This window comes from Cotesia typhae, unplaced genomic scaffold (assembly GCF_013202065.1).
Source record: "Cotesia typhae breed Kobodo isofemale line unplaced genomic scaffold, CoteBio_Ctyphae scaffold_152, whole genome shotgun sequence".
Lineage (NCBI taxonomy): Eukaryota > Metazoa > Arthropoda > Insecta > Hymenoptera > Braconidae > Cotesia > Cotesia typhae.
In genome coordinates, this window is record NW_027423776.1 from 10525057 (window position 1) to 10546110 (window position 21054).

General features: G+C 28.9%; 4 protein-coding genes across 9 annotated transcripts in view; 2 read left to right on the forward strand and 2 right to left on the reverse strand.

Annotated features, from left to right (window-relative positions):
- The window catches only part of Psq (pipsqueak), a 31032-nt gene extending 20952 nt beyond the window's left edge, over positions 1-10080 (forward strand). For 3 of the 6 annotated variants that reach the window (XM_074256418.1, XM_074256421.1, XM_074256420.1), the window contains exons 4-9: positions 5245-5550; positions 5740-5854; positions 6480-6635; positions 7355-7690; positions 7762-8212; positions 8686-10077. In XM_074256418.1, coding sequence (XP_074112519.1) covers positions 5245-5550; positions 5740-5854; positions 6480-6635; positions 7355-7690; positions 7762-8212; positions 8686-8890 — 1569 coding nt within the window. In that variant the 3' untranslated portion in view covers positions 8891-10077. Of the gene's footprint in view, positions 1-5244; positions 5551-5739; positions 5855-6479; positions 6636-7354; positions 7691-7761; positions 8213-8685 lie in introns of all 6 variants that reach the window. The other 3 variants (XM_074256419.1, XM_074256416.1, XM_074256417.1) reach the window with 2 other exon arrangements.
- A 798-nt stretch (positions 10081-10878) lies between these two features.
- Positions 10879-12118, forward strand: LOC141535838 (adenosine 5'-monophosphoramidase HINT3). Its single transcript, XM_074255990.1, has 4 exons — positions 10879-11185; positions 11321-11438; positions 11673-11866; positions 11945-12118. Exons 1-4 carry the CDS (start codon positions 11111-11113, stop codon positions 11981-11983), a joined length of 426 nt encoding a protein of 141 aa, XP_074112091.1. The 5' UTR covers positions 10879-11110; the 3' UTR covers positions 11984-12118.
- Positions 12119-15748: 3630 nt separating this feature from the next.
- Positions 15749-17672, reverse strand: LOC141535658 (uncharacterized). Its single transcript, XM_074255709.1, has 2 exons — positions 17514-17672; positions 15749-17432 (listed from the first exon to the last, which is right to left on the reverse strand). The coding sequence occupies exon 2, from the start codon at positions 17425-17427 to the stop codon at positions 15925-15927; it is 1503 nt and encodes a 500-aa protein (XP_074111810.1). The 5' UTR covers positions 17428-17432; positions 17514-17672; the 3' UTR covers positions 15749-15924.
- A 138-nt stretch (positions 17673-17810) lies between these two features.
- LOC141535659 (mitochondrial enolase superfamily member 1) lies at positions 17811-20916 on the reverse strand. Its single transcript, XM_074255710.1, has 6 exons — positions 20771-20916; positions 20580-20682; positions 20333-20448; positions 20068-20222; positions 19064-19647; positions 17811-18636 (listed from the first exon to the last, which is right to left on the reverse strand). The coding sequence occupies exons 1-6, from the start codon at positions 20846-20848 to the stop codon at positions 18344-18346; spliced, it is 1329 nt and encodes a 442-aa protein (XP_074111811.1). The 5' UTR covers positions 20849-20916; the 3' UTR covers positions 17811-18343.
- Positions 20917-21054: the final 138 nt, after the last annotated feature.

The window sequence follows — 21054 nt, forward strand, 5'->3', positions numbered from 1 at the left end:
TGGAATGAATATTAATAAAAAAATAATTTAATATTTAAAAAAGAAAAATTTTTAATCTTCTTATAAAATAAATTAAATTTAAATGGATGAAAAATAATTTAAAATTTTACTGTAATATACTGATACGTTAACTCGTGTCCACTTGTTAAATTACATTGAAGTCGAAACTGGTAACTGGTATACATATAAAATAATATAATATAATATAATACTCGTACCCGGAGGAACTATACTCCATAGAGCATAGCACAGCGTAGCATATCTAATCCATGTGTGGCTGTACTGGCTTAAGTCCAATTAATGCAGACTACCGGCTAAAGCCATTTTATTTTCGACTGATATTATTTTTGACTCGACTTTTTAAATTATTTATTCTGCTTTGATAAAATGTAAAAAAAAAAAAAAAAAAAAAAAGTAAAATGAGGAAAAAAATATACCTACCACCAAGGCAAACTTTAACAAACCCGTAACTTTTTACTTTCAGAGTTACCAACTTTTATTGCCTTTTTTAATTGACAAATTTTACTCCCGGCTTTTAGTTTTTGTTATTTAAAATTTATACATTATACATAACTAACTAGTGCATTTAAGATTAAGAATGTTTAAGACTTTTTAATTACTACCGACAAAGTAAACTTGTTTTTAATTATATATACATATGTACATACATTTCATGTTTAATTATTATTTTTATTATTATTAAAACAAGACTTTAAGAACACTCAAATTTATCAATAAAATAATTTCAGTTTTTTTTTAAATAATTATTTTGGCTCAAAGATAAAAGATATAAAAATATTAATAAGGGCTTTTTGTATAGGGAATTAAATTCTCTATACAAAAGGTCTTCATCAATTTTTCCTTATCTTCAATCATTTAGACAGAATATTAAATTTAAACGCAAAAACTACAAATTTTTTCTTTTATTCTTCCGCATTTATTTCAATCTCAATTTTTACTCCAATAAATTTTTTTTTTTAAGATTTTCTAAGCACTACGAAAAAAAATACTGTTTTAAATAATAATAACAATTACATATATCTCGAAAAAAAAAAAAAAAATACATCTGAAGTCTTAATTAATCTTTGAAACTCTAAAAATTGAAAAGAAAAGATATTTTAAAATAATTTTTTTTCTGGGTAATATTTGATTAAAAATTACTACAAAATAGTACAATTACATTTTAAATATTGACGTTTTTAAAGATCTAAGCTCATTTCGATGTTACACTCATCAAGAGCTTTCATTTGAGTACCCACATGCATTTTTCATATATTTATCATATATATATATATATATATATATATATATATATATATATATATATATATATAAAATATATGAAAAATTGATGTGGGTCTTCAAATGAAAGGTCTTGACGTGTTTAATGTCGGGATGAGCTTATATCTTCAAAAATGTCAATAGTTCACGAGATACAAGGTCATTTTTTAATTATGCATCTATAGAGATGAAATCTTTGATATTCTATTAATAACATAGATTAGATGAATGATAAATAACAAACAATAATAAGAGCAGCGACAAGTTCCATTGAACCCCTCTCTACAAATGGTTTTCCTCTTCCTATTCTGAGACAAGACGTAGCGTCTTGTTCTTGATACTCGTCTACGTCGTTTGCGTCGTTGAAGCACGTGGTCTTCCATTCAGTAAGAACATTACGTAGGTACCAACTCTGTATCCGCGTATATATCTATATACAAATATAGTAAAGCGTGAAGCGTATAGAGTATATAGTATAGAGTAAAGCAAGACCTACCACATACACCTACATACTTACACGCCGTGTGCCGAGATAAAGAGCAAGAAAGAAAGAAAGTGAACTGATATATAAATATATATATATATATATATATATGATAGGAGTAGTGTGTCGAGAAGAGTTTATGTTATATAGAATATAGAGCACAGGATAGAACAGTAAGAGCAAACCAAGAGCTTGCGCCTTTATGACGTCACATTCTTCCACCCTCTTCTCCACCCCCAAGAGGAATTTCTTTTCACCCGACGGCTCCTTCGCCGTTTATGTCCTTTTTATCGGTACCAGATCCCAGAAAATATTCACCTCTTTCTTCTATTCTTATTCCGGCGAGATCGCGTGCCGCTTTTTTATTTTTATTCTTTTTCCACGTTTTCTGGTGCTGCGTGGAATAGAACACAAGCTTTTTCACGGATTTACACCTGTTGGACTTGTTAGATATTAGCTAGTGCTCTTCTTTAAAAATTTTTTTCCTTAGCTCGTTTCTATTTCAATTTTTTAAAGCTTCTATTAATTTTTAGCAAGTTAAATCAATTTTTTTTTTTTTTTAAATTAGCAAGAAAATTTTTTTTAATTAAAAATTATTAAAAAAAAAAAAAGAAAATTAATTTATATGTACACTGAAATTAAAAAAAATTTTTTTTGATTAAAAAAAAAATATTTTATCCTTGTTTGAGGATATTTAAGTAAAGTGATAAAAAAATTTTGAAAATAATTATCTTTAATATAAATAAATAAAATTTTTATTTATTAAATCAATTAATTTTTTTTTTTTAAGCAAAAAAATTCCAAGTACAATTTTTTAAAGAAATTTTCTTAATAAAAAAAAAAAAATTAATTAAATTTTCACAATAAATATAATTTAATTGAAAAAGTCCAATATATTTGCTTTGAATAAAAAGCTCTGATCCAATTGAATTTTTTTGATGAACTCTATAGAAGAGATAAGACCCAGAGTTTCCTCTGAGTCCTCCCAGACGTGGACCTGGAGCTTGTCCATGTCAATTAGTCAGACTATAATTGTTCGGGCGATGCCCTTGAACCCTAAATATTGATTGGCGACTAGTGAACACAGCGGAGGTTGGGATGAATCCTGGTTGGCTCTCGAGTCCTCAACAACTCACCAACTCACCAACTCACCAATTCTAGTCAACTCCCTTGGCTTCACATCCATAAACCGAATCGCGGCAGTGCCTATGCTATCGGCGTTTCCCTCGGCATTCTCTCCGATATCTTCCCTCACTCTCATCCCCTGTCAGTTGTGCTACCGCCTCGTCGCCGATTCTGCATCGTTCTCTGCTAGTAGTCCTCTCACCCTCTCGTCCTCTCTACTTCTTCGTCTCTCAACCCGGCTGGCGAATTTCCGCTTGCGTCCGGCCGTTGCGTGTCGACTACATTTTCGCTATTCTTATTTTTCTTTACTTTATTATTATTATTATTATTATTATTATTATTATTATTATTATTATTATCATTATTATTATTATTAAATAATAATAATAATAACAAAAATTTAATTTATTATTTTTTAAAATAATTAAAAAAATGTTTTAAACAAAATTTTTACATTTCTTCTTTAAATTTAATATTTTGTCTAAAATAAAAAAAAAAAATATAAGAAAATTGACGATGATTTTTTTTTATAGAGAAATTAATCTTCTACAAAAAAATTTATTTCATCATTTTTTCATATTTTTAATATTTCAATTTTTTGGAGTGAAAGGCTGAATTTTCTCAAAGCAAGAAGATTTTCTTGACTTAAATAAATTTTCTTGGATCAAGATACATATTTCTTAAAGCAAGAAAATTTATTCTGTTGGAATAAGTAAAATTTCTTGGCGAAAAAAATTTTTTTTTCCGCTAAAAAAAAATAATTAGGAAGAAAAATATTTTCTTGGCTTAAGTGAACTTTTTTTTGTGTAAAAAATTTTTTTTTTTATAGAAAATTTATTTCTCCACAAAAAAATGTCTCTTATCAATTTTTTACATTTTTAATATTTTCTCCCAAAATAATGATAATGTTAATGACAATAATTATTATTGTTATTTTGGTTGAAATATTGAAAATATAAAAAAGTGATGATACCTTTTTTGTAGAAAATTAAATTCTTTATCAAAAAGGTTCTTATAAAAAATCTAATAATTTTATTGGTAATTTATAAAAATTACATAATAATAATAATAATAATAATAATAATAATAATAATATAAATCTAATTATTAAAATTTAAACTTTTTTGATATTTGCAACCGCGACGATAATTATCCGCGATAACGTCCGAATAGTCGTGGCGAGTAGAGCGCCGAGGAAGGAGAGATAGGCAGAGGGTGAGAGTGAGGGTGATGTCCTGCACGAAAAGTCACCCCGAGATCAGAGTATAGTAAAATAGTCAGAGAGGGAGATTTCGGGGAGGAAATTGAGAGAGGGTGGTCGATACGGCCCTGGTGTCGCGACAGCCGCGTCGAGCCTCTCTACACCCGGAACCCAACACTTTACTCTCCATTCTTCGTATCCTGAGGGCGTTTTTCCCTTCGCCAACTAATACTGACACCCACCAGCGACAACTTACTACTACTACCACCACAACTACAACTAGTATGACTACAGCGAGCTCAAACTGCCCCGTCTAATTGCGAGCCCGGGGTTGATTGAAGAACACAACTCACCGACACTTTTTTTTTTTATTTTTAGGCTATTATGTTTGTTATTTCTTCCTTCGGCTTTTTCTCTTTAACCTGTCGATCGCTATTGTTTTTACATTATTTTGTTATTTATAAATATTTGTTTGTAGTTGTTATTTAAAAATATTAATTTTTTAAAAAAAGTAATTTATTGATACAATGCAGAATAATTGAGAAAATTTTTTAAGATTCTAAATAATTTTTTATTGTAAAATTAATTATCTAAAAAAATTTTTTCTTGTCTCAATTTTTAAAAAATTCATGAATGTACAATTAAAAATTAAAATTTTGCCAAATTGCACTGTACTTTTCTAAATATTGACGTTTTTAGAAATATAAGCTCATCTCGATGTTATACTCATCAAAAGCTTTCATTTGAGTACCCACATCAATTTTTCATATATACATATATATAATATATATATATATATATATATATATATATATATATATATATATAAATATATGAAAAATTGATGTGGGTACTCAAATGAAAGGTCTCGATGAGTGTAATGTCGGGGTGAGCTTATATCTTTAAAAATGTCAATAGTTCACGAGATACAAAAACATTTCTTAATTATGTATCTAGAGATTTAGCTTATTCTATAAAAAATAAAAAAAAAATAATTCCACCAAAAATAATCTTAAAAAATTGTTAAAAAATCCATGAAAAATAAAAAATTATTTTTTTTATAAAAATTTCCTAGTAATTAATAATTTAATAATTAAAATTTTCAATTATTTCTAAATCAATAAATTAAAAAAAAAAAATTTTATAATTGCAGTCTTTGCTGAAAACGGCGGATCAATTGAAAATAAAAGGGCTGTGCGAAGTGCCAGAGAGCAAGGAAGCGCCAGCGACAGTGAGTTTGAGCTCGTCACCGCGAGAACCAGGAGGTGCGTCGAGGTTCAATTACACGAAGCTGAAGAGGCATCACCCGAAGTACAAGCGCCAGCGAACGAGTCTAGGAGCCGGAGGAGGATCTGCTGGAGATTCCGCTGCTGGGAGGCCCACGAGCACCGACAGGTACAAAGAGGAGGAGAACGAGAACAGCAGCAAGGCCGGATTCGGCTGCGAAAACGACAAAGAGGTTCGTTAATTGTCAGTATTGATAATTTATCAGCAGGGTGTCTAGTCTTTAGCTTTAGATCTGCGTTTTGTATTTGCTGTCTGTATCTGTATCTGTATCTGTATCTGTATTGGTACTTGTGGCGATACTGTACTGACAAGCAGATACTGTGCGCAAGCCGATTCTAAATTCGTACCGGATGTTCCGCAGAATCACCGGGGTGACTGGCAGACGGAGGATGAGGAGTGCGGAGGAGACGCAGCAGTAATCCTGGAATCCTGCCAGCGAGACACCAACAACGGTAACGGCACAAACAACAATAACGGTAAGCCAATTCAAGGAGATCCCAAGCCTCACACCTCTAGCATCCACCTTTTCCAGTTAACAAACTTATTATTAATTAAAATTTTATTTTAAACATTTTTGAATTTTTCTGGAAAAAAAAAAATTTTTTTAATTTTTTATATTTAAAATTTTTTTTCCATCAATTTTTAACTTCTGAATTAAAAAAAAAAAGTTATTTAATTAAATTTCACGCCATAATCTTTTAATTAAACTTTAAATTACGTTCACTAATAATAATAATGATGATAAAAAAAAAGTCATTGGTTTTTTTATAATTGAATCATTGAAAAATAATTAAATTACATCTCTTCAATCAACTTTATACAAAATTAAATTTAAAAAAAAAAAAAATCCTCAATTTTTATTAAATTAAAAACAAAATAAATAAAATTAAAATCAATTTTTATTGATTAGGATTACAAAAAAATTTTTTAAAAAATAAAATTGCAAGTGTCAATAACTGGGTTTTTTTATCTTAGTAAAAAAAAAATATAAAAATTAAATTAAATTAAATTAAAAAATTGGACAAAAAGGATGAGAGGTGTGAGGCATCTTAACAAATCAATTTAAGCAAACTAAACAGATTATTTTCACGTCATAAAAAGGTGACATGTTTTGCCATACAGGCTTAGGACACTACGGGCACCATCCGGACCCAGGCGAGGTCGACTTGCCTCCGGAGACCCAGCCCACGCCGCCGAGCGCCACGCTCGTTGGCACCACCATCACACATCTCAGGGACACCGACAACCATTCTACAGGTAATCATCACGATCACAATCACCATCACCAACATCACTATCATCATGTATCATAATTCTGATAGTATCAAGACTGCACTGCAGAATCGCTGAGCCCTCTCATTAATCCTGGGAGGAATTAACCAATAATTGCTCTAATTGTCCTTAACTGTTGGCGATTAGATTTACTTCGTTTATTCTTCTTTAATATTACCAACCCACGCACTGTCATTTAGGCTCTAGTTGTTAGTTAGTTAATTTGCTCGGTTTGACGCGTTCGTACTATAACGTTTTATTTAATTTCATCTTTTCTATGAATATTTATTTCTTCTTAAATTATTTTATTTAAAGAAATTTTTTTTATATTTTTTTTTGTCAAAAATTTAAGGAAGTAGATTTATCAATAGTTAAAAAAAAAAACTGAAAATTAGCTTGATGGTAAATTAAAATAAAATTTATAAATTTATTATTCATAGTCATATTATTTAAAAAATACAATTATGGAGACAAAAAATTTTTTTTTCAATATATTTTGATAAAAAAAGGCTTTTTTTTTTTTTTTTTTTTTTTTTTTTTTTTTTTTTTTTTTTTTTTTTTTTAAGTGTACAATGTAATTAAGGTCATTTAAGTAAACTTAAATTTTTATTAATAAAATACTAGCAACCTGCAGTCACTATGTACTTAATAAAAAATTTTAAGTAATATAATTAATTAATAAAAAAAAATTTTTTTAATTTCAGATATACAAAATTGTGATAACGTAAAAATAAAATTCGAAACCCTTCACACGATGGACTCATCGGACACCATAGACATAGACAGCCACATGTCGGATTGCGCGAGTGTGAGCTCAAAGCACGCAGCCGAGGGTGACAATATGATGATGATAACGCCCGAACTGCTGGGCCTAATGCCCTCGGGCAGTTCAGTCCACTCCAACTCGGGGGAGAACAATTCTAGGAGTCACTCCGGGGGTTCGGGCCACCACCACGGCTCCAAGTCTTGGACCCAGGAGGACATGGACGCCGCGCTGGACGCTCTGAGAAATCACGACATGAGTTTAACGAAAGCGTCTGGTAATTATTAAATAATTAATTAATTAAAAAAATAGAAATAAAAAATTTTAAAAATTTTAAAATAATTTTAGCGACATTCGGAATTCCCTCGACAACTCTCTGGCAGCGCGCTCACAGATTAGGGATTGACACTCCAAAGAAAGACGGGCCGACCAAGTCCTGGAGCGACGAGAGTCTCAACAGCGCCCTGGAGGCGCTAAGGACGGGAACAATTTCGGCGAACAAAGCGTCGAAGGCTTTCGGAATTCCCTCGAGCACTCTCTATAAAATAGCCAGGCGGGAAGGGATAAGATTGGCTGCGCCATTCAACGCCAGTCCCACCACCTGGTCGCCCGCGGACCTGGACAGGGCTCTGGAAGCTATCAGGTCAGGACAGACCTCCGTCCAGAGAGCTTCCACCGAGTTCGGCATACCCACGGGGACTCTCTACGGCAGATGCAAGAGAGAAGGAATTGAATTGAGTCGGAGTAATCCGACTCCTTGGAGCGAAGATGCCATGACTGAAGCTCTTGAAGCTGTCAGGTTTGTTAATTTTTTTTTTTTTTTTTTTCATTAATTTATTTATTTATTTATGATGAAATTCAGGATTTTTGTAAAATTATTTTTTAATTAATTTTAAAATTATAAATTTCTAAAAAAAAAAAAAAAAAAAAAAAAATAAAATAATCAACTTTTAGGCCTAAAAATCTTGTAGGAAATGCAAAAAAATTCAATTGGTCTATAATAACCATTAGAAAAAAATTTACAAATAAATTAAATAATTATCTTCTTTTGAAAGAAGAGTAAATTATTTTTTTTACCTAAAAAAATTTTTTTATCCTAAATTTTACCACAAATAAATAAAATTTATTTTAATAATTGTCAAATATAAATTCTTAATTTATTATAATAAATTAAAAAAATTTTTTATCCTGAATTTTACCACAAATAAATAAAATTTAATTTAATAATTGTTAATTTATTGTAATAATTAAAAAAAATTTTTTTTTCAACAGATTGGGACACATGAGTATTAACCAAGCAGCGATTCACTATAATCTGCCATACTCATCTCTATACGGGCGATTCAAGCGCGGAAAATACGAAGAGCCAGTTGTGACGGAGCTTTCTCAGGACGGGACGAACCCTCACTTCCACCAGAGCCCGCACCACAACCACTCTTCCTCGCTCCCGGATCAGTTGCCCTACCAGGGCAGTTGAAATTTACCTCTGTACTAGGCTCTCTGTACGATGCCTAGCTTCGTCGCTCTCGATAAAATTTTTCCCTTCGATAAATTTTTAAGAGTATAAATTAAAATAATAACAATTATTATTACTATTGCTCTAATATTGTCGAAGGTTAATAAGACCGATTGCGTTGCGAAATTATTTCTTAAAGTATTAAAAAAAACTAAAACCGACCCATTTTATTATTTAATTATAATAATAAATAAAATACAATTTTTATTGTTTTTACGGTAAAAGTGTTATCATAAAATAACATTAACGAATATTAAATAAAAAAAAAAATTAAAAAATTTGCCGTCGACAAACGTAATAATGAGGCAAATAAATGTACAGGCAGGATAATTCCTGTAAAATTTTTTATTGTAATCAAGTATAGCTAGAAGATGTTTTAAATTAGTGACGGAGCAACAAAAAAATAATTAAAAAAAAAAATAAATAATAAAATTCAATAAATAAATATAAGTACAAGTGTTACTCCGGCTTATAATTTACAATTAAGAATATCAGGGATATAAAAAAAAAAAAAAAAAAAAAAAAAACAAAAATAAAAATTATTATTATTATAATAATAAAAGGATCAATATAACTAATGATAATTATTTTTAAATAATAAATTTTTAATTTTATAATTTATATGAACAAATAATTAATAGTTTGATTTATTTTATAGTCTTCCAAAGGAAAATTTAATTAATTGTTTTGTTTTGTTTGTTTTTAATGTTTTTATACAAATATTCTGTAAGATTAATGATAAATTTTAGTTATTATTATTTTTATTATTGATTATTAATTATGATAAAAATAATTACTTTTTTTTTGAGGCCGTTCGTAGACTGAGTAAAAATTAAAAATTGTTAACTAACGAACAAACAAGTTATAAGAAAAAAAATTTTTTTTTTTTTAAATTAATCAAATTATTTTTGATTATGATATTATTTAGTTTTAATTTCAACGCGATTATTATTATTTTTTAATACTGTTGATAAGTTACAGGTTTGTTTTTAAAAAATTGAAAAAAAAAAAAATTGTTTTTTTTTTTTTTAATTCTCGCTGTTCATTGTTTTAATACGGCTTGTAAAAGTATTTTTAGTTAACTGCCAGGTGTATCAGTATAATATTTTTAATTTATGCTCATTATTATTATTATTATTATTATTATTATTATTATTATTATAGTTATATTCTATGGATAAAGTATCATATATATAAGGTATTCTAATGTGTATTTTTATACCTTATATATATGAAAAAAAAAAAATAAAAATAAATAAAATCTGGATCACATTATATATGTATATGTATAAATAATGATAATTGATAAATAAATGTACAGTTTATATATTTTAAATTAAAAATTAATGCTAAATGTAAAACGAGTATTTTTTTCTAATAATAGTTAATTTATTATAATTATTTAGGTTGCATTCAAAAATTCTCTATCTCGAGATACATAATTAAGAAATTGCCTTGTATTTTGTAAACTATCGACATTTTTGAAGATATAAGCTCATTCCGAGATTACACTCGTCAAGACCTTTCATTTGAGTACCCACATCAATTTTTCATATATTTATATATATTATATATATGTATATATGATAAATATATAAAAAATGCAAGTGGGTACTTAAATGAAAGCTCTTGATGAGTGTAATATCAAAATGAGCTTATATATTTGAAAAAGTACAGTGCATTTTAACAAAAGTCATTTTTTTTAATAATTTTGAGAAAAAAAAATTTATGAATAAAATTTTTTGGATTTTAAAAATTAAATTTCTTCTTTTATTGCAAAACTCAGTAAATTATATTCTTTTTTATTAGAAAAAAAAATAATTTTAAAATTATTTTAAGGGAAAAAGGAACGGTCCATTTTCCCCACTACTGAGAAAGTAAAGTGGCTCTATCTAACATGGTGCATTATCGACTTATGAAAAAGAGGTGAACCTCTTCCGTCCATTTCCGCGTAGTTGATAGTTTTTCTCGGAAACAACTTTATCGAAAATTTTATTTTGACATTAATCAATTTGGAGTGCTTAATAAAGAGACCCAAGTCTTAGTCCTTACTATTAAATAATCAATCGAGAAATCTCTAGGCGCATATAATCGCAACAATATAAATTTTTTAACCAATTTGTTGTAAATTTAATTTATTGGAGCGACACAATTAATTTTTTTTAAATAGTTCATTCCACAATGGCTACATTTCAAGACGGATGTATATTTTGCAAGATCATCAAAGGGGAGTCACCGTCTGAGAGCATTTATGAGGTAAAGTATTTTTATTTTACATCATTTTATTGATAAAAAAAAATTGATTATGTATTAATTTGTATAAATTTATTATGTATAATTACTTATTTCATATACATTTGCGTAATAATTTATGAAAATGAATGGTTGCAGGACGATGACCTAATTTGTATCAAGGATATTAATCCAGCATCAGATCATCATTATTTGATAATTCCTAAAAATCATATTGCTAATGCTAAAGAACTTAAATTGGAGGATGAATCACTGTGTAATTAATTATTATTATTTTAATTTTTTTCAAGTTTTAGAAATCATTTTTTTTTTTTATAAGTTATTTATTTTTTTTTTTAATATAAATTATTTTTTTTTTATTATTTGGCTAAAAAATTTGACTAAAAAAAATAATTTATAATCATAAAATTTTTTTATTATTATTATCTACATTATTAATTTATTAAAAAGAATAAATAAAATTTTAATAAACTTACTGATATAATTACAGTTGACAAAATAGTGGACACAGTAGAAGTTGTAGCAGCACAACAAGGTCTAGATCTTGGATCAACTAGAACTGGATTTCACTGGCCACCTTTCAATACTGTAAATCATTTGCATTTACACGTAATTTATCCAGTGGAAAATATGAACTTCTTAAAGCGGCAAATGTTTAGACCAAATTCACTGTGGTTTGTTAGTGTAAGTATAAAAACATTTATAAATAAAAAATCAATAAATAATTAATTGAAAATTTTCATAAATCTTTTTTTTATACAGACTGATTATGTCAAGTCGCGGTTTCACGCCCCGAGTTAACTAAAACTTGGAAATAATGTTTAAATAATATTCAACGAATATTCTTATAGAAATTGGTAGGATATGGTTAATAAATAATTAATTAAATTGTTTTTCATAAATATTATGTTTAATAAATTATGTAAATTACTAGAAGTGACTTGAATATTGCTTAATGTGATATTAATTGTAAATTATTATTATTTACTATAATAATAATTGTTGTAATAATTTATTTTGTATCTTTGGAACTTTGAGTTCAAATTAAGTGAAGCTTATTGTTTTTGTTACATTGTTTTTAATAAAGATCTTTATTTCAATTAAAATAATATTTTATTTCAAACCTTTAAAAAAATTTTTAAATTGAATTTTAATTAAAAAGATATTTAAAAATAATTGCACTTCATTTTCATGTTTTATTAAATAAAACTTTGGTTCGATCACAAATCGACACTTACATACTTCATCTTAATACTGTTTTGTACTAGATTTTAAATTTGATTAAAAATTCATGAGATTTAATCTTTTAAAGCCTTAAATACCAAAAATATAAAAAAAAAAAAATTAATTTTTATTAGTAAATTTTACTATTAATATAATTTTTACAAGTAATTTTCCTCCGCGATTTTTGTATATTCTTCTCCACGTAAGAATTACTAAAAGCTTCTAATTCCTTATCATTAAAATAGCAAACAATTTTCTCGCAGCAATCGTACGGGAGTTTATCAATAAGAAGCTGAAACATAGCTTCAGTGGATTTCTTCAACAAGACTCTCCTCCGTTCCGCAGCGCAGAGTCGTCTCTCCATCAAATCATAGTAGTTTAAAATTCTAGATTTGTTTTCTTCCAGCGCAGTGAAGTAATTAACCGTCTTGTTGTTCAACAGTTTGACCAATTCATTCATTTTTCCAGTTAAAATCCGAGAAAAGGTGACATTTCCCGAGGCAATTTTAAACTGGGTCAGGAACTGCACCTGGTTCGTGATTTTCTTCTTGAAATATTCCATTTCTTTGGTAAAATTCTCCAAATAGATGGAGCTGTGGATCGGGTGCTTCAAAATAATCTCCTTGTTCACAGGCAGGCCGACCATGTCCCTGGCAATGGCCCACTGGATAATCGAGTAATTAATTGACTCGAAATTGTCCTCCAGATCATGGATGTAGCTCGCATCTCCAACAATGTCCGGAGTGAAGCTGCTGCGGTTCAATTTCCCTGAAAAAACGGTCCTTAGGTCAATTTCCGCTGGGTTAAAGTCAACTTTGTTAAGTAAATACTCAACTCCGCAGTGAAAGCCAAACATAACCATGTAATGAAGAACTGAGGAGTGGCATTTGTCCGGAGGAAAACGAGCCTCAACATTAGCTCCGGCATTAATCAAAAGTTCAATAATCTCCATTTTTTGTATTTTCCGAGCGTTTTCTTCCTTGCTGTACATCGAGATCTTCCTATTGGCGTTAATAATCGTGAAATGCAGCACCGGTTGCCCAAAATGATCGCAAGCATTGACATCAGCGCCTTTCGTGATCAAAAATTTAACTAATTTGTCATTACTAACCTCAACAGCTTGCATTAACGTCGTTTTGCCCAAAGAAGTCGTCAAATTAATATCCGCGCCATGTTTCAATAAAATTTGCGTCATCCCGTTAAACTGCTGGAGAATTGCGCAGTGTAACAGCGGGAGGTTGTGATCCTTCCACAAATTACTGGGCATTTGATTTTTGAAAACTTTAAAAAAGCTTTCGTTAAACCGAACATTCACCTGCGCACCGTAATCCAAAAGCAGAGCCGCCATTTCCTCGTAACCTTTAAAAACTGCGATTTGAATTGGGTGAGTGACGCCCTCTGCAGTCGGAGACACTTTCGCGCCGTTTTTTAAAAGTATCTTCGCGCATTTAACGTGATTTTTCAAAACTGCGAGGTACAGAGGAGTGAATTCTTTTCCTTTTGATTCAGTTATCACAGAATTTACTGAAGCGCCGTTTTTTATTAAAAGATTCACTATTTTAAAGAGCCCGTACTTCGCCGCGACGTGAAGTATCGTCCACGTTTTTTTACCAGATTTGGTTATGTCCGCATCTTTTTTGATAAGCACTCGCACGCTTTTTATATCACCAAATATTATCGACAAGTTGAGCGATAATTTTTTTAAAAGGATTGTTCTCTCGTTGCTTACTTCCATTTTTACTGATTTATTTTTTTAATTAAAATAAGATAATTATTTAAGGTGAAAGACTTTGTCACGTGACTAAGTAGTACTACTTTGGACACTGGGTTGTGTCATCGACCTTGAGGGTAACGAAGTCGTTTTCAAATTAAGCAGTCACAAATTTTGTAACTATTATATGCGGCAAATTATCTAGTGGGCCCTAGTTTGAAGTGGGAGTGTGGGGGACACGTGGGACCGATAGGCACATGTCATCTAATCCTTCTTTGCGTGCATAAAAAATTATTAATTTGCATAATTATGATTAAATAAAGTAGAATTACTTTCTTGGAAAAAAAAAAAAAAAAAAAAAAAAAAAACTATAAGAAAGTTGTTTGTAACATAATTTTTTTTTTTATTTATAATTGATAAATATTGAATTATTTTTTCTGTTTTTCATGAAAAAAATTAATTAATTTTGTTATAATATTAACTTCATAGAAATATTAAATAATTTTTTAATGATTAAATAAATTGATTGCAATTTTATAAATATTAAAAATAAATGTTTATAAAATTTTTGGTAAAAATTTGGAAAATTTATTATTAAAATAATTTTTTCAATCTAAATTTAACAAAAATTATACAAATAATGCATAAAACTAAAGTTAGCAAACGTCTAAAAATTTTTTACTTTTATTAATTAAATTAAAACTAAAAAGTTATTTATAAAAAATTGCAATTATATTTTTTTAATTTTTTAATTAATATTTTTAAATGTCGGCTAATTTTATTTTCATAAATAATGCACCTAAAAATAAAAAAAAAAAAATTCCCAGTCAACAAGAAGGTATTTATAAATTTAAATCCTTATATTGTTCTCCGTCTACTATTTTACGACAGCTAACATTCAGCAAACATTGAACAATATGCCCTTACTTTAATTTAAAAAAAAAGGTAATACTTAAAGACGAAAATTTAAAATTACCATTAAAGAGATTACTAAATTTAAACATCGTGCAAATACATTAAAAGGTCGTAAAAAATTAAATCCGAAGAAAAAAGGGATGTAGAAAGCTTGGTATATTGTGAGTAATAATAAGGAAATTAAAATAAATAGCATTGGGTATGTTTAATACTATTGAAGCCTGAAGCCGTAAATTTTGTAGATATTGTCCTTTCTTGCATATATATACAACTACCTTTTCCTAATGATCTTGACACTTTACCTGAATTTGGGTAATTCCTCTTGCTGACATTATCTCGAAAATTTTTTCGGAGTAATGACTCTTTGAAACAAGCTTAGTACATAGTAATTAAGTAACCAAAAAATTAAAACCTCTTAAATATTATTTATTAGCCGTAATAAATCTTTAAGGTCTATAAATAGGTATATACTGGGAAATTTGTTACCTCAATTTACTTTTTGATTTTATATCTTTACGAAAATCAAAAGTTAAAGATATTATGCCAACTTCGGTGAAAACTCGTCAAAACAGTGTAAATTTTTTTTAAATTATAAACTTAAAGTACTTAGTAATGTCAAGGATGGAATAAATTGTAAAGTTAAAAATTTTATTTATTATGTTATTTATTATAAATTAAACACAATTATAAATAAGAGATATTACAAGTAAAATAAAGCTTATAATTATTCACAAATAATTACAATAATTTACATAATTAATTTTTTTTTTTTTTTTCAATTAAAAAATTAATTGACTTTATTAGATATTTTTTTTTTTTAAACTTAAAAATAATGTTTATAATTATTTACCAAAATTATTATTACAAATATTTAAATTAAAAAATTAAAAAATTAATTAATTTTACTAGCCGAAGAAACCATTCTTATTAAGTCTCTATCTTTCACAAACCTCAAAATAAAATAACAGCAGTCATAATCCAGAGCGCCAGAAAATAAGTCAAAAACAATTTCTACAGCCTTCTTCCTTAAGGTTCTCTTCTTATGAGCCCAATAAACCCTCCTGAGGAGCATGTCTCCCAGAGGATTACTGAACTTCTGCTCAAACTCGCTTCCGCCTCCATTCAAGGTCCTGACAGCCTTGTTGGCCGTCAGATTAATTAATTCCTTATTTTCACAAGTCAGCAAATAGTAAAAAGAGATGTCAGTTTTACTGACCTTGACATTCTGCAAGTCTTTGACGAATGTTTTAACCACTTGTTGATAAGTTAACAGTTTATCAGCATAGAGGTTTTGAAATTCTTTATTTTGAAGCAGCTGTCTCGCCGGAATGTTACAGACCGGCAGCCCGAGGGCATGTCTGCTAACTGACCAGTGTGCAATTAAATACATGACGTACGCGTATCCTTGCTTGACGTGACGAAGAAAGTTCTGAGAGTAGAATATCGGGTGCACTTCGTCGAACATCGCGTCTCCTAGAGTGACAATTTCCAAATCGACGTGATTCCAGTCCAAATCGGAGCGATCCAGCATGTACTGGACTCCAGCGCTGAACCTGTAGAGCATCATATAATGCAGAACAGTTGACCGGGGAAGGGACTCCGTGAACTTGGCATTGACATCCGCGCCGGCATAAACTAAATACTTCACAATTTCCATCTTTTTCTTCATCAGCTCGTCGGTGTAGCTCTCGCTGTAGATACATTCCTTCTTCATGGCGTTGTGAACCACGTAATGCAGAACAGGTTGTCCAAAGGAGTCGCGGTCGTTCACTCCAACTCCTTTTTCCACCAAATACTTGACCAGATTTACATTATCGACCTCCACGGCCTGCATCAGACTACTTTTTCCCAATCTGGTCTTTAAATAAATGTCAGCGCCGCTGTTTAGTATAATTTGTGTCATTTCTTCATTTCTCAGAAGTGTAGAACAGTGCAAGAGCGTTAATCCGTGGCCCATCCACCAATCACGGCTTAATTCGTGGTAGAACAATTTAAAAAAACCGTCACTGAATCGCGAATTGACGTCAGATCCGTGCGAGAGCAACAGAATCACCATCTTCTGGTGGTTCTTGAACACTGCGATGTTAATCGGGTCGCAAACGGCGCCTGTTTGAGGGGAAACACTTGCTCCGTACTCGAGAAGAACTTCCGCGCACTTTAACTGGTTTTTTAGAGCCGCCAAATGAAGAGGAGTAAATCCTCGGCCGACGACTCCGTCGAAGGCAGAATCTGCTGGAGTTCCGCTTCTTAGTATCCCTTCGACGACTGTGTAGAAGCCATACCACACGGCTACGTGAAGCTTCGGCCATCTTTCTTTGTACTCTAATGGATAAGAGGTCCAATCTTGGGAAGGTATTAGATCAGAGCTCCAATATTGTGAAGTTATTGGAAACATTTTTGCTGGAATTAAAAATTACATCGTTAGATTTTTATTTTTAAAAACAAAATTTTTAATTAGAAAGTATGGATTTTATTACTTACTTTTTAGAAATTCAAATTGAACTGCAGTTGTTGTCGAGATGACTGTCTGAGAGCGAGTCTCGGAGAAGAATAAATGACCACAAGGAACTACGACTCCTATTTATACCTGAAAAAATCTCTTGGCAGTAGTTAGGGGGTTTCTTCCCTACTCTACCTCTATCTTAATTTGCAAAGAACTTTATATAGGTAGGACTCAAAAAATAATTTACTGTCTAAGGGAGATATTTTCTCGGTGAAGTATTAATGATGGAAAGGGATTACTATTTACGATTATACCTGAGAGGGTCTTAACAGCAGTTTTGGGTTTTTTTTTTTTTTTTTTTTTTTTTTTTTTTTTTTTTTGTAATTAATACATCTTTATAGTAATTTACAGCTAGCTATTTTATGTTTTATAATTTACAAATAAATAAAATAAAAACTACAATTTTATTTAAAATTTATTTCTTCTTAAAAATTTAAATGTAAAAAAATAAATTCACTTTTTTAAATCAATATAAATTAAAAAATTCATTTATAAATTAACAAAATCAAATAAAAATTTTTTTTGGGAAGAAGTGAAAAATTTATTGTTAATTAAAAAATAATAATATTTGTATTTTTAAACTTAGAAGAAATGACTAATTATTATAATTTAAAAAATTTAATTTATTTATTAAGAATAAATAATTATATTTTAATAATTAAAAAATATTTTTTTTTTTTATATTTCTTCTTTAAAAAAATTAATTTTGTTTTTTTAAAATTAAATTAAGAGTTTTTTTTTATTAAAAAATATTTATAAGTAAGTTTTAAAATAATAAAATGACTACAATTTTTAAAAATTTATAAAATTAATTAAATTTGTAAATTCCTTGTTTAAACATACTTTGCCATTCTCTGCCGTGAGGATACTCGTAGTCCAAAATCGTTTGATCCTTAAATTGAGTTGAGTACCCAGGAGATTTAGGAGGCATGTAATGCGCGTTTTTTACCACTGTGGGTGTTAAAAAGTGCTCGTGTTGCTGGTCCACGTATTCAATAACGCGATTTTCGGTAGTACCGCTTAAAGATACGTAGTCCCACATCTGAAGATGCTGAACCATTTCGCAGAGTCCTACTCCTCCTGCATGCGGACATACTGGAACTAATTTTTTATTAATTAATTAATTAATTAAAAATAAATAAATGAATATAAGAATTAAAAACTCATTTAAGTGCTCCGTCTCAACAAAAAAAAAAAAAAAAAAAAAAATTGGAGAAATATAAAAATAATAAAACTATGAGAAAGTTTGTGAAATAATTTTTTTTTATTATAAATAATAAATATTGAATTAATTTTTTTGTTTTTCATGATTAAAATTAATTAATTGCTTTATGATATTAAAATTAAAAATTTAACTTCATACAAATATTAAATAATTTAAAAATTATTGAAAAAATAATTAAATAAATTGATTACAATTTTATAAATATTAAAAATAAATTTTTATAAAATTTTTGGTAAAAATTTGGAAAATTTACTATTAAAATAATTTTTTCAATCTAAATTTGAAAAAATTAAAATACTAAACCTTTAAATTTCCAAGCCATCAAATAAACAGCAAGAATTTCATTGACTCCGCCAATCCTCGCGGAGTCAATCTGACAAAAATCAACCGCGCCTGATTGAAGAAACTGCTTGAACATTACGCGATTCGCGCAAGCTTCCCCAGTCGCGACTCCGATTCCGAGAGGTTTTAGCTTCTCCTTGATCGTTCTGTGCCCCAGAATATCATCCGGGGAAGTTGGCTCCTCGATCCAGAGGATGTTGAACTTCTGCAGCTGGTTCATCCACTCGACGGCTTCTTGAACCCCCCAGATTTGATTTGCGTCCACGATAAGCTTGTTATCAGGCCCGATTTCTTCGCGAATTAGCCCGCATCTCCGGACATCGTCCTCTAAATCGCGGCCTACTTTTGCTTTGAAGCTGGTGTAGCCAGCCTCGAGGTATTTTTTACACAAGGAACGCACTTTCTCGTCGGAATATCCCAGCCAGCCCACTTGGGTTGTGTAGGCGGGGAGTCCAAGGGTTAGGAGCTTTTCTTCGCGGTCTTTTTGGCCATTTTGTCGGCTTTTTAGGAGTTCGATCGCTTCTTTTGGTGTTATTACGTCTGTACTAAAAATTGTAATTTATTATTTATACAATAAATATTTAAAAAAAAAAAAAAAGGAAATTTGTCTCTGACATATTTATGCACTAAAAAAATATTAACTTGAATTAAGAGGAAAAATTATTGAACTAAAAAAATAATTTTGAAGAAGCTCAAAACAAAAAATTCTTAAATCAAATAAAATTTATTTAAATCAAGTGAAATTTCTTAGCCTTAAAATTTTTTAACTCAAATTAAGAAGATTAAATTTTTCAAAATTATTTACTTGATTCAAATAAATTTGTTTTTTCTGTAAGCTGTAATTATTATTAAAAAAAAAAAAAAAAAAAAAAAAAAAACTAAAAATTCCTTTTACAATAAAAATTTTACTTATTTTTTTAATAATAAAAATAATAATAGGATAAATTAATTGAATAACAACTTACATATATCGAAAATCAATTGTTGATACCAATTGCTCAGGAGTCAAATTTGTTAATAATTTCCAGAGAGGTACTTTCTCAATTCGCGCCCATAAGTCCCAAAGAGCGTTTATTACCGCTGCTGTTGCAAGGTGTATTACACCTTTTTCAGGCCCTAACTAAATAAAGAAATTAAAATTAAGAATTTTGTTTTAGAAAATTAATAAAAAAAAAATTTTTTTTTTTTTTTTTTTTTTATCAAAAATTTATAATTAAAAAAAATAATTACCCAGCGTAATTGTGATTCACTGGTGATGTATCTCCAAAATTTACCAAAATTACTAAAAATTTCATTGACATCTTTATGCATTACCATTTTTAAAATAGCTTCACATGCTGATACAACTAAAAAAATTTTTTTTTAATTTTTAATAAATTGCAACATTTCAATTTTGCTCATTTTTTTAATAAAATAGATTTATTTTTATTTACTAATCAATTTATAAAGATAAATTAATTAAATATTAATTAATTACCAATTTGAGTCCCTCTACCCAAAGTAAATGTCAACCCATATCCTTCAGTTCCATTCTCTAATTTAATTGTTACATAAGCACAAGAATAATCTGGATCTGGGTGCTGAGATAAATTAATTTTATTGAATTATTTTAAAATAAAAAAAAAAAATTGATGATAAATTTTCTAATTTTGATTTATTCTAGCTTACCATAGCGTCACTTCCATCAGCTTGCAAGGACGTAGAGAATCTTATGTCCTTAACATTAACTTCAATAATTGAAGTCATTATTTTATTATTAAATTATTAAATTATAATTATTAAGACTCAGGTTGTATTTTGCAAACTTATTTGTCGCTTATCTGAGTAATTATGTAAAAATTTAATGCAATGCCTGCTTACGCAATAGTGATAACTGAAGTTATCTCATCGCACAGTATAAAAATATAATTGATAAATTTATATTTACATTTAAAAAATTTTTTTTTAAATTA

Bases quoted from the DNA above. Each gene is read 5' to 3' on its own strand.
- LOC141535838 (XM_074255990.1), top strand. From the start codon at position 11,111: ATGGCTACATTTCAAGACGGATGTATATTTTGCAAGATCATCAAAGGG. The intron at 11,186-11,320 runs GTAAAGTATTTT...GAATGGTTGCAG, and splicing joins CGTCTGAGAGCATTTATGAG to GACGATGACCTAATTTGTAT. The intron at 11,439-11,672 runs GTAATTAATTAT...ATATAATTACAG, and splicing joins ATTGGAGGATGAATCACTGT to TTGACAAAATAGTGGACACA.
- LOC141535658 (XM_074255709.1), bottom strand. From the start codon at position 17,427: ATGTTTCCAATAACTTCACAATATTGGAGCTCTGATCTAATACCTTCC.
- LOC141535659 (XM_074255710.1), bottom strand. From the start codon at position 20,848: ATGACTTCAATTATTGAAGTTAATGTTAAGGACATAAGATTCTCTACG. The intron at 20,223-20,332 runs GTAATTATTTTT...TTCTTTATTTAG, and splicing joins GTGAATCACAATTACGCTGG to TTAGGGCCTGAAAAAGGTGT. The intron at 18,637-19,063 runs GTTTAGTATTTT...ATAAAAAATTAG, and splicing joins GATGGCTTGGAAATTTAAAG to TTCCAGTATGTCCGCATGCA.